We start from the raw sequence: 12,172 nt of genomic DNA, 5'->3' as shown, positions 1-12,172 counted from the left end.
TGCAAATCTCTCATTTGCACTCCCTGGTATGGTGTGTACACTTTTGAGCAACTAATCTGCGCTGGACATTGGCAGGCAATTATGGATTACTGATTCCATCTTTGCAATTAAATTAGCCCAATATTATATAACCCAAAGATCGTTCCACTCATCATTCTGACAGCTCTGATAGCTATAGTTCAATTAAACTATTGACCTAACTAACTGCAGTTATTTAGTGTCACTCCGATGCCCTCAAGTAGCACCACACCTTTACCTATATAGCTTCAAAGATTATGAATTAATAATTGTGGGAAAAGGTAGACAGTTGATACAGATTTCAGTGCTTTCATTTTTTTCTCTCTTTTCTAAACATAATACAGCGTTCCTGCGGGAAAGTAACAGTAATCTAATTTTTCTGCTCTTGCTCTTGATGAAGGCGGTCGCACTTTTCTCCTCTCCTCCTCTCCCTTAGCTTCCCTGCTTAGCCTCTTATGTCCTTGTCTAGTGTCATGTTTTTTGTATTACTTTTCCCTGGAACACTCTCTCACAGTCTGTTCTCTAAAACCTAAAAGAGGAATTATGGATTGGATCAACTGGTCCCTAGATGCAATTGACACCCCTTTCTCAACGAGAAGTTTGGGCTTGGGTGGGCCTGAGTGCTGAAGATATCTACCTATTCGGAATCATGGTAACAGGGTTCTGGCTAATCGGAGCTGGCTTGGCCCTGACTTATCGAAGAATTAAGAAAGCAGAACCGGCTGTTCAAACCCCCACAAGGCTGCCCGCTGGGATTGGAACGATGGGAGAGGCGTGAGTTTCTCAAAATGGGCTCATTGAGTGCAGCACGGATAAGATCTTGGAGATGCTACGGCTGCTAGCTCGGAATAACATCTCTGGGCGCAAATTGGATGACATCTCGGGGAGGCACGCTGCCGTGAGTTCTCAGAAATCGGATCCTTGAGCACAAGAAATGACAACATCACAGAACCCAAGTATGGCGAAGCTCGCGGCTCTCCAACGGGAGATTGAGAGACCAGTGTTGGACTGTAGAACTGCTTTGAAATTCATATGAGCTGTTCGCACTAAAGTAAAAACACCATCACTTATGCGGATACCCGTTTGGCGCCAGCTGCAAGGCTGGGGCTGAACAACAAGGACACCTGGGTTGGCTGGAAGACTGTTTACTTAGCCTAGCAGGGCGAAGGACACTGTCTCAGCTGAACTCACACATACATATACACTGATATGCACACACTCATCCCCCCTCCCTTTCCAAACGCCTTCGACGCTTATTCCCTTCCGATGCTGACGGTGGATCAAGGAGACCAGCGCACGCAGACCCGGATGCACTGTCTAAATCGGCTGTCTCTCACCCTTTACCCACCCCTGTTGCTTGTCATGAATGAATATGAATGAATATTCTTTATTGTCATTGTCACAGGTACAATGAAATTGAAAGATGTCTCTGGTCAGTGCAACATCACAAAAGATAAATACTTAAAAACTATAATTAAATACTTAAAAACTATAATGATAGGATATAAAAGATAGAAATACATATAAAATACAGTATTCTGATACCATAGATACACCCAAGCAATCCAGGCCTAAGGCCCCATACAGACACTCAACATACGACCTAGTTGATATATCACTCAAACAATCAATCACTCAATCAATTTGTTAGCGCATCCAACAAAACATGTCTGAAAGCATTCCAACATCAAGGGCACAAATGACAACAGGGGCAATGAAAGTCATCTACTTTTAGTAGCATTGAGACATGATATTGCAATTGGGTAGAAACTGTGTTTGAGTCTGTTAGTCCTTGTGTATGTTGTTCTATACCGTTTACCTGAAGGCAGCAGTTCGAACATGGAGTGTCCAGGGTGTGAGGTGTCCTTTATGATGTTATGGGCTCTTTTGAGGCAGCGGGAACTGTGTAGGTCTTTCAGTTTGAGGAGAGGGCAGCCGATTGTCCTTTGGGCAGCGTTGATTACTCCCTGGAGTGCTTTCCTCTGAGCCACTGTGCAGCTAGCGTACCATATGCCTATGCAGTACGTTAGTATGCTTTCGATGGAGGCTCTGTAGAAAGACACCAGCAGTCTCTGTGTGATGTTGTTCTTCCTAAGCACTCTCAGAAAGTACAGTCTCTGTTGTGTCTTTTTCAGTAGCTCAGAGGTATTCACACTCCAGGATAGGTTTCCCTCTATGCTGACTCCCAAGAAGCGGAAGTCTGCCACCCTCTCCACACAGTCGTCGCTGATGATTAGTGGTTGGATTTCTGTCTTGTGTCTTCTGTAGTCAATTATGAGTTCTTTGGTCTTTGGTCATGTGTTTCTTTGGTGTATTTAGAGTTTTTTCATGTGCAGAGGTGTTTTTTTCTGTTCTCAAACTGGTCTCCCTGTTGGAGCTCAGTCTGGGAGGAGTTATTTTTTTCTCCTTATCTTTCCTTATGTGGTGCATTTTCCATTGTTATACCTCTCTGACCTGTCTTCCCCATGTGATGTTTGTGTAATGTATGTGTGGTCAGAGGGTAAGATGGCGCCTCCATTACGTGCAATAGGTCGGCAGCCTTAGGAAATTTCCCCTTGTGGGACCAATAAACGTTTATCAAATCAAATCAAATTACCATTTTTGCAATAGTAATCCCTTACTTTACTCGCTACTAGGAAAAAGTAATCGGATTACAGTAACGCGTTACAAGTAACTGCCCATCTCTGATTGAGAGTGAGGAGAGCGGCATAAACAGTGAAATAGAAAGTGCAAGCAAGATAAATAAAGTACATTTAAAAAAATATAATCTTAAAATTAAATGCATGTATGTTTGTTTGTTCCAGTTGTAATTTACAACAAATCCCCAGCTGTGCACGCAATTCATCGCCCAACAGAAAATGAAATAAACAAAGTAGTATCTAGTATAGTGAAAAACAATAGGGTACTCTCGTTAGAATGAAGAACAGCCTGTTACTGGTCATTTTGCGGTTATGGTTGTTTTTATTTACAAATCCTATAAAATATATGGTTTCTATTTTGAAGTTGTTATTATTTATTAGTTTAGTTTTTATTATAACCTTTGCAAGAGTGAAATCCGCTCTCATATTTCGCCATGTTACAGTCTAAAAACCTAAAAGTACAAACGAGATCCTTTATTTGCCCTCTACTCGGCATCCAGCCCCCCAGTGTGATATAAGATATAACTTATAAGCATGTGTAAAATTTTTAAAAAAAATACAAAGGGAAAACGTAAACTTTGCTTCAGTGGGCCTTTATTTCTCTTTTGAGGTGATCCATAACATATTGAAACGGGCGTTAGATCTCCTTCTGGCTTCCAGATGCAGACGGATCTACATTTTAGTGGTACTGCTTTCCGAGAGCGGACACCACCACGGCCAAGAACTTCTGGAAGGTAGCCTGAACCTCTGGGGTGAAAGCGGAACCCAGTTTTCCAGCAATAACAATGGTCAGGCAGTCAGAAAGCAGCTGCATGGAGAAAGAAAAAAAGGTATAAGAAAATGTCGTGTTTGCATTAAAAAGAAGAAGAAGAAAGGCGGGTTCTGAGGTTTACCTTGAAGTTGTCGGGGTCGACATGCAGCTTCTCTGAGTGCAGGACGCTCAGCTCGGCGTAGGTGGCTTTAATGTTGTCCATGTTCTTCAGAGCGCGGTCCAGACCGTGGAGCACTTTGATTCCGTGGGCAGCGACTTTCGGGTTGGTGCTGATGGCTTCGGCGTTGTAGAGGTTACCGAAGGAGGAGAAATACCTCTGAGTCCAGGGGTAAACGACCAGACACCTGCAAGGGAGAAACACACGTGAGTTTGGCCACAGGGCACGTCATAGGAAGGATTGTCCTCTTGCAGAGGTGTTCCTTACCTGACCAGAGCCTTGGGCCCAACGTCGTTATAGTCCAGGTTGGAAAAGATGTTGGAGATGATGCTGCGTTCGTTTTCGCTCCACTCAACCATGGTGGCGTTTGATTATGATTTTTTTCTTCAGGCTTGAAGGAAAAGGCTGAATAGTGCTTCACTAGACCCCCTGCATCTATTTAAATGCGTCGAAGCTCCCCCACCCCAAATGAGAAGTCTGCTGTGATAGGCTGGAGATGATGCGCGTGAGATAAACTGCAGACTTCACCAGAAGTTTCTGGATTTGTTGATACGGTTTTGTTATTCGTGTCCTGCGCAATTTAAGCAAAGCCAAAAACAAAATTTCAATTAGCGCAGTTATTGTGCGGCCAAAGATTCCAAAGCCCAATATTTTATGCGCAAAATATTCCCAACATATTCTATTACAGTTATTTCAAATGCAGTCCTCAAGTCTCTGATAATTCTTATTATTATTTTTATTTTATTTATTTTTATTTATTTTATTTATTCAGCTGTTATTAGCTGAATCCTGAGTTGCAGTTGAGTTTTTTATTTTATTTTATTTATTTATTTATTTATTTATTTATTTTACTTTTAAACAAATCACACAGAGGATAAAATTCATAAAATGCGAAAAAGGCCTTTTGAAAATTATCTGTCAACATTGATTAAAGTGCGTCCCCCACTTTTTAAAATCTAAATAAAGTGTGTATATATTTTAAATGTGAATTCAGATTTTTTTTTAAAATATGGAAATGCATAATTCGTCTGTATCTGCCTGATATTATACAAATAAAGGTTCAACAACTTCACATCTTCACAAAAATATCAACATTATATAGAAATATAAGTAAAAAGGCTAAACATTTATGCGGAGAAAAATGAAAGAATTTATTTATTTATTTAGTCTTTATTTGTCTTTATTTTAAATGTGAGGAATGGTTGCCAAGCAGCTCGAGAGTGTTTGACGCTCTTTAAGTTATATCTCGTAAACCACACCGGTGTTATCTGCAGCAGCGAACCCCCCTCCACCCAAACCCCCCTGCGTCCACAGATGCATGTGTTTTGATTAAGAACACTTGAGCTGGCTGATAAAGGCCGTCTGCTCTATTTTCTACCACTGATAGGAACTTATTTTATGAACCGAGCCAAAAAAGAAAAAAATGCTGAATTAAAAAATTAAATCTGATAAATCTGAGAAAGCTTTAAACAGCTTCAATTTGATAAGAAGAGCTGTTTTTTAATCGTGTATTTTTAGTATATCCTAGATCCACCGAGTGTACTTGCATATATTATAGAATTTTGCGCTCTTTTCTGTAAGTGCGTAATGTGCATGCACGCATTTTTGTAACTCCCACCTGCATCCATAAATGACCCACATTCTTTGCGATCACGAAATCTGTTTTTTTAATAGATCATTTTCTTATACTTATATTGTACTTCATTGGTAAAATTGTTTAAATGATGATCACATCACGAGAATATACTTAATTTTTTTATTGATTGATTTAAGTAGTACGAATCGAATCGAATTGTTTTGTAAATATTCAAAATTATCATTATTATTATTACTACTACTATTACTATAATTTACTTGGTTCAGGCCTCAGTAAAGCTGGAAGTAATAGAAAAATGTGTTCAGTTTTATGAATCAATCAGTTTTATTGGCATTAATTTCACAGCAACTCCTTAGACACGAGTTCACTCATTGTTCTTAGAACTGTAGACTTTCTGCACATGATATCACTCCGCCTGAGATGTTCTCCACTCATCAGTCATCAGGGGACCATGTGCTTCACCTCTAACTTCTCACAAACTTGCAAAGCAGAAAATGTGGTTACGTTGCACTTTTGGTATCCTACACGAAAAAATGCAGAGTGTTTTTGCAAATTCACACCCAAGATGTCACCAGCAGATATCACCCTCTGCGTTGGCCTAAAGCCAAACAAGTTTCTATCAGGTCCGGTGAATGAGTCCTATCTGCGTCACAGCTTGTGGCTTGGTATCAGATGCCCTGGGTGTGACCCAGGGGGGCAACTGAATTTAAGCACAGCTCCTCGCCGGGTAGCATCATCAGAGAGAGAGAGACAACCGATCCAACATGAGTCTGACTGAGAAAGACAAGGCTGCCGTCAAGGCACTCTGGGCCAAGGTCTCCAAGGCTGTGGATACTGTTGGAGGCGAAGCTTTGGGCAGGTAAGGCTGTATTGGCACTTCTTTATTGAATTCAGTACAATTGAATTTTATTTATACAGCGCCAAATTACAGCAACAGTCGCCTCAAATATTTAAACACACTTCAGATGTGTGTTTCCACTACTTAAAATAAGCTCGTGCTCCAGGTGAGGCTCGAACTCACAACCTCGGCATAACTCTGCAGGCTACTGTCTTATAAGTACCGCGCGCTGACCGATTGCGCCACTGGAGCTTGTGACCCACCATGTTCATCTCTGCTTCCACAGGATGCTCCTCGTGTATCCGCAAACCAAGACTTACTTCTCCCACTGGCCGGACCTGACTCCCGGTTCTGAGCCCGTGATGGTTCACGGAAAGCTGATCTTGGGTGGAGTCACTGAGGCCGTGTCCAAGATTGACAACCTGAGAGGCGGCCTGCTGGAACTGAGCGAGCTGCACGCCTTCAAGCTGAGGGTGGATCCATCTAACTTCAAGGTAAGACGCGGATCATGTGCATTTGCGATTTCAGTTATAAACAGAGGTTATTGTCTGTTCCTATTTCACGCACGGTTAATTTATGTAACAAAGTAATCCAACATATTGAAAAGATTGTTCTTAAGAAGATCGAGTTTATTGACTATGCATTTGTACTAACAAACAGTCTGTTTATTAAAAGCGATTTCTGCCGAGCAAACTTCATATATTTGGTGTAAACTGTTTCCTCTCTCTGCAGATCCTGGCTCAGTCCCTTATGGTGGTGATCGCCACTATGTTCCCTAAAGATTTCACCCCGGAAACTCATGTCGCCTTCGACAAATTCTTGGCCGCCGTGGCCCTGGGTCTCTCTGAGAAATACCGTTGAGATGTCGGCAGCGAAAAGCGCAGTTTGTGACCATTAAAATCATGGTTGGAAAACGAAAATAAAGCATGTCGCCAAAAATAATCCTGCTCTGTGTGTGTGTGTTTTTCTTTTTTTAAATATCTCACTGTGTCGTTTCACACCTGCACACGTGACACTGCAGAAAAAAGTCCCAATAAAGAGTTTAGATTAAATGGCAGTGTTCTTTTTCTATGGGGAAGAACTGAGAAAAAATGATTTTATGTATTTTTCTTGATTTATTTTATACTAAACAACAATCCATAGATTACAAACTGCCATGGAATAACAGTATCAAAAAGAAATATCCAAAAGTATGCCCTTTTTTAAATATATGGAATGAAAGACAGAGCTTATGGATATATTGAATCCTGCACCACAGCTGTAAATGGAGTCATTTCATTATGATTCGGAGTTTATCATCACCCAGAATGATCCTGCAAAAACAGGAAGAGACAGTGACACTGGTGTATCATTCCTGTGGTTTAATTTAGTAATCCAGTTATGTGTAACTTCTCTTACCTGACCAAAGCAGCGGCCACAAGACCTCCCCCAATGGGACCGACCCAGTACACCCAGTGGTAAGTCCAGTAACCGGTCACCACAGCTGGACCGAAAGCTCTGGCAGGATTTAGACATGTTCCTGATATATCACCCCTGCACATAAGTGATAAAGTTAAACAAGAGGAAAAACAAGTTTTTAAATCATTTACTTAAGCACAATATAAAATCCTGCTTAAGTAGGCCAATAATGCAAAACACTTTAGAATATGCCTAAAGCACCAAAAGCAATCAGACCAGGATATCATATATTTTTACAATATTATTAATGGGTCAGGTGAACAACACTAGAGGGCAATTTTAAGCCAATAGCACAAGTCATCTTCAAGTGCAGGATCTACCATGGATCGCACTACCAGAAGGAAACATTGCAGAAGTTGAGGACAGCTACACGTATCTGGGAATCCCACAGGCAAATAGCAAGAACAAGATCCAGGCTATCAAATTAATATCACCGCCCTGCCTGTGATCAGGTAAAATGGTAAATGGCCTGTATTTGTATAGCGCTTTACTAGTCCCTAAGGACCCCAAAGCACTTTACACATTCAGTCATCCACCCACTGGTGATGGCAAGCTACATTGTAGCCATAGCTGCCCTGGGGCGCACTGACAGAGGCAAGGGTGAAGTGTCTTGCCCAAGGACACAACAACCGAGACTCGAACCGGCAATCTTCCGATTACAAGGCGAACTCCCAACTCTTGAGCCAAGATCGCTGCTGGACAGGGCCCTGTGTCTCACCCTGCCAAGACATTGATTATGACCGTACAGCCCACCAGGAAAGGAGCCAGTGGGGTTTTCGTCCTGGTATTGACAGCCACCAGCAGCACCACCAAAGTTATCAGGCAGGTCATGGCCACCTCTCCGAATATGGCTCGTGACAGCTGGCTGTCTGACTTGAGGATAGTGAACGCTGCTCCCGTGGCATTGATGAAGCGTTCTGGAGGGGTCATCAGCTATGAAACAGTAGAGTTGTGGTGAAAATTTCACAGGATACTCAAACATGCATTTAGAAGATGTGAAGGTGCTGAACCTTCAACTGACCTTGGCCATTCCAGCTCCCACCACTCCTCCAATCAGCTGGCAGACAATATAGAGCCCCGCCATCATCAGGTCCATCCCTCCACACAGGTAGATGGCAACAGTGAAGGGAGGGTTAAAGTGAGAGCCACTGGGAGGAGGCAAAGGAGCAACAAAGACAAAGTTGAGAACAAACTGAGCTAACTCCACTCAAATCTGGTAAATGTCTACACCGTAAACCTTTAACCCAGAGTTATCAAACATAAGGCCCAGGGGCCAGAATGGGCCAGCAAAGACTCCTGATAAACACCTCCCCATGAACACTCATGCTACTTCAAAGTAAAACAAGGTGATAGATTAACAATGAAATGACAGAAAAGTTATTTTTGTCACTTACTGTAAAAATTTATTTTTGTTACAATGAAGCCACAGTCAAATAAATAAATCTGTGCATTAACAAAAATGGTCTGTTTTATAATTACAGGATAGTTTGGGCGATGACCTATAAGAAATTGTTATTTGTTATGTGATTTTACACATTTAATTCAAACAATTTAACCCCAAAGAGTTATGCCGACAGATTTCTTGCATTTTCTGCAGTGACGCACTGTCGAAACTGACCTTCCTTTTCTTATATAAAGACATCACAAGGATTAAATGTGTCATGTGGCACGCTACGTCAAATCCCTGCTTTACCCTCTAGATTTTTTAAATTGATTTATTTGCATCAATCATACATACACTGCCTCGTTTATCTACAAAAGATATCCTGAAAAGATTTAAGGTAGGTAAATGAACTTTATCTTTAACCTTCAAGTAACCAAGGTTAAAGTTTGACATAAATGATATTCAAACAAACAATCCAACAACTAAAACATAAATGCCAACGTTTGACTTAATAAATAACTTTACCTGATTTTATCCATGACAGCCACCAGCACGGCTACAGCCAGACCGTGCACCAGGGCTGGCTGTAGCCGTCCAGCTTCTGGTACGTTCTCGATCACAGACACACAGCCGATGAAAACAAAGAACAAGGTCCCCACAATTTCAGCCAAGCAGGGCTGGTACAATCTCTCGTATTTGTTAGGTTGAGGTTTCAACACGGGTTTAGTCTTCATAGGCTCCATTAGAGCAGAATCTCCCATTTCAATTTGCTCCTCGCCCATTGTCGCTCCTTATTTGCCTGCACCTGCAGCTGGCTTCTCTGTACTCGGACCAGTGTGCCGAAGTGCCGAAGGTGCTGCAAGGTGTTGGGGTTTATTAATAATCATCCCCCATAACCTGCACACTGCAAACATATTGCATCACTGGTCATAAAAGCATAAAGAATGAATTATTGAGCCATATAAATGTTCTTCACACCTGTTCAGCCATGCTTGGCAGTGTTTGAAGGAGTGCACTTAAGTGACATCTTTAAAAAAAATAAAACATAAAACGCATAAAACATAATGATGCATGAGGGAGGGGTGGAGGTCACAAGTTCCAGAGTTAAAGTATTCTTCTGTCATAACAATCATTGTCTTTGCTTTATTTGCATCCCCTGCCAAACCTAAAGCAATCGCCAAGCGTCTATATAGATAAGCTAGATTAGAGACTTTGCAGAAAGTTATGGTCCAGGGTAGGTGGATTTTACACTCTTGGATAACAACACTGAACTTTAGATTATGTCAGACTAATTACATCCTAAACTAAGATAAACATGTATGTACCGAAACATATTTATATTATTTAATAGACAAATGGCATCAAAGAGGCCAAACGTCACAAAGAACAAAGAGAAAAGAGCGGTCAGAATCGTACATCTGACCGTGAATCAAAATCTTGTTTCTCAAATTTATAACACAACCAGCTCAGCCAGTGCAAATACAGCAGAAAATAATCAAACAGTGTCATATGACAATATATCAACCATTGGGACGTTTTCTTTTTCGGCAAATCCTCTTTTTTTAATATGTGTGACATTTTTTTAGCGTTTATGCACTGCTGCAAGTACTTTGATACTTTCCCTCTATTGACCCTGAGACGCGACGGATTCAATAAAAAGAACTGAGAAAGTAAGTAAGTAAAAATATTATTTATATAGCACCTTTCAGGACAAAGATCACAAAGTGCTTCACAAGAAAAAAACATAATGTTGGTCTGTGCTGTTTTGACTTTGTTTTGTATTTTTGTTTCCTTATATTGTTGGAAATATGTTAAGTTCTTGTGTTGCCGCTAGTAGTTAGGATTTAGTTGAGTTTCATTCTCGTTTTACTACTTTTATAACATTTATAAGTCTTCTCTTGTCTTCAGTGTCAATATGTCGTATTTCTTGTCTGCGTGTTACATGTCATCAAGCTTGTGTTTCACGTCTTCATTTCTCTGTTTCCTGTTTTATTTTGAACGTCTCTTGTTTCTCTGTTCAATGTGTTTACTTTTCCCCTGTGAGGTAGTTATGTTCATTTGTGTCAGCTGTTTCTACTTCCCCTGATCACCTCCTGTGTGTATTTAATCTGTTTGTTTTCATCCATTCCTTGTCAGGTCATCTGTTGTTTCTTGCCATGTTTCCAAGTTTCTTGTCCAGTTTCATGTCAGGGTTCTTCATGTTGTTTTTTTAGTTCTCCCAGTTTAGGTTAATGTTTAGTTTTGTATCAGTGTGCCTTACCTTATGTTCTGCTTCTGAATACTGTGACAAATACCAGGGCATTTAAAACAAAGACAAAAAATTAACCAAATGCAATTCCAAAAAGATGAGTTTTTAAGTTGTTGGGTTTTTTTTTTAAAGAGACTACTGAATCCACAGATCTCAAGCTCACAGGAAGAGAGTTCCTTAATGTGGGGGCCACAGTGTCAAAAGCTCTGTCTCCCTGATTTCACAGCCTTGTTTGCTGTATAACAGGGGTGGGCAACTCCAGGCCTCAAGTGCCGGTGTCCTGCAGATTTTAGATGTGTCCAATTAAAAAAATTTAAACGACCTCCTCAACATGTCTTGAAGTTCTCCAGATGCCTGGTAATGAACTAATCATTTGATTCAGGTGTGTTGACCCGGGGTGATATCTAAAACCTGCAGGACACCGGCCCTCGAGGCCTGGAGTTGCCCAACCCTGCTGTATAACAAATAGGCCCTGATCACATGACCTCACGGACCTGCTAGGGACACAGGGCTGTAGAAGTTCAATAATCTAAGCTGGTGCTTGTCCATGAAGAGCTCTAAAAGTCAGAACCAGAATCTTAAAATGGAGCCAATGGAGCTGTATTAGCAATGGCGTCACATGCGAGTACTTTGGTCAGAAGCCTTGCTGCAGCGTTTTGAACAACCTGCAGATGTTCCAGGGAGTTTTTGCTTAGACTTATAAATGATCAATTACAGTAGTCCAAATGTGATTAAATAAATACATGTATAGCAGCCTCCAGTTCAGTACGTGACACAATAGGACTTAGTAAATAAGTAAGTTAGATTTCTTGATTGTTTCATTGATTGATTGATTGACTAAAGCTTACTTACAAAACACTAGAAGGTGTTGCGACCCAACTTGTTTTCCTTGAAGTTTACTATTTCTGTTTTTAATTCGTACAACCTGTTTCTTCAATCTTATCACATCTCACAGTGAGGTTAGATAAGATTATGAGATGGAGATCAAAAGATTATAGTGATAAGATTGTACTATAATGTTATGTGTATTATACAACACATCTATTGACAGCATTCTTCAA

At 40.8% G+C, this 12,172-nt stretch overlaps 3 protein-coding genes and 1 non-coding gene across 4 annotated transcripts; 1 reads left to right on the top strand and 3 right to left on the bottom strand.

Moving 5' to 3' along the window:
- Positions 1-3,234: 3,234 nt before the first annotated feature.
- hbbe2 (hemoglobin beta embryonic-2) lies at positions 3,235-4,014 on the bottom strand. Its single transcript, XM_026179060.1, has 3 exons — positions 3,854-4,014; positions 3,551-3,773; positions 3,235-3,465 (listed from the first exon to the last, which is right to left on the bottom strand). The coding sequence occupies exons 1-3, from the start codon at positions 3,943-3,945 to the stop codon at positions 3,337-3,339; spliced, it is 444 nt and encodes a 147-aa protein (XP_026034845.1). The 5' UTR covers positions 3,946-4,014; the 3' UTR covers positions 3,235-3,336.
- Positions 4,015-5,902: 1,888 nt separating this feature from the next.
- Positions 5,903-6,963, top strand: hbae5 (hemoglobin, alpha embryonic 5). The gene is made up of 3 exons (XM_026179061.1): positions 5,903-6,042; positions 6,308-6,515; positions 6,754-6,963. Exons 1-3 carry the CDS (start codon positions 5,948-5,950, stop codon positions 6,880-6,882), a joined length of 432 nt encoding a protein of 143 aa, XP_026034846.1. The 5' UTR covers positions 5,903-5,947; the 3' UTR covers positions 6,883-6,963.
- On the bottom strand, positions 6,180-6,273 carry trnai-uau (transfer RNA isoleucine (anticodon UAU)). The gene is made up of 2 exons: positions 6,236-6,273; positions 6,180-6,215 (listed from the first exon to the last, which is right to left on the bottom strand). It is a non-coding gene; the product is annotated as a tRNA-Ile (tRNA).
- A 72-nt stretch (positions 6,964-7,035) lies between the features above and the next one.
- On the bottom strand, positions 7,036-9,702 carry aqp8a.2 (aquaporin 8a, tandem duplicate 2). Its single transcript, XM_026179059.1, has 5 exons — positions 9,389-9,702; positions 8,501-8,627; positions 8,198-8,412; positions 7,420-7,554; positions 7,036-7,334 (listed from the first exon to the last, which is right to left on the bottom strand). The coding sequence occupies exons 1-5, from the start codon at positions 9,643-9,645 to the stop codon at positions 7,292-7,294; spliced, it is 777 nt and encodes a 258-aa protein (XP_026034844.1). The 5' UTR covers positions 9,646-9,702; the 3' UTR covers positions 7,036-7,291.
- Positions 9,703-12,172: the final 2,470 nt, after the last annotated feature.

The sequence above is a fragment of the Astatotilapia calliptera genome, chromosome 8, assembly GCF_900246225.1.
Source record: "Astatotilapia calliptera chromosome 8, fAstCal1.2, whole genome shotgun sequence".
NCBI classification, from domain to species: Eukaryota; Metazoa; Chordata; class Actinopteri; order Cichliformes; family Cichlidae; genus Astatotilapia; species Astatotilapia calliptera.
The sequence above is the reverse complement of the archived record's forward strand: the minus strand, read 5'-3'. Positions and strand labels throughout refer to the sequence as shown.

Bases quoted from the DNA above. Each gene is read 5' to 3' on its own strand.
- hbae5 (XM_026179061.1), top strand. From the start codon at position 5,948: ATGAGTCTGACTGAGAAAGACAAGGCTGCCGTCAAGGCACTCTGGGCC. The intron at 6,043-6,307 runs GTAAGGCTGTAT...CTGCTTCCACAG, and splicing joins GGAGGCGAAGCTTTGGGCAG to GATGCTCCTCGTGTATCCGC. The intron at 6,516-6,753 runs GTAAGACGCGGA...CTCTCTCTGCAG, and splicing joins TGGATCCATCTAACTTCAAG to ATCCTGGCTCAGTCCCTTAT.
- aqp8a.2 (XM_026179059.1), bottom strand. From the start codon at position 9,645: ATGGGCGAGGAGCAAATTGAAATGGGAGATTCTGCTCTAATGGAGCCT. The intron at 8,413-8,500 runs GTCAGTTGAAGG...ACTGTTTCATAG, and splicing joins TGGGAGCTGGAATGGCCAAG to CTGATGACCCCTCCAGAACG. The intron at 7,555-8,197 runs GTGAGACACAGG...ACTTATGTGCAG, and splicing joins ATAATCAATGTCTTGGCAGG to GGGTGATATATCAGGAACAT.
- hbbe2 (XM_026179060.1), bottom strand. From the start codon at position 3,945: ATGGTTGAGTGGAGCGAAAACGAACGCAGCATCATCTCCAACATCTTT. The intron at 3,774-3,853 runs GTAAGGAACACC...TCTCCCTTGCAG, and splicing joins GGGCCCAAGGCTCTGGTCAG to GTGTCTGGTCGTTTACCCCT. The intron at 3,466-3,550 runs GTAAACCTCAGA...TTCTCCATGCAG, and splicing joins TCGACCCCGACAACTTCAAG to CTGCTTTCTGACTGCCTGAC.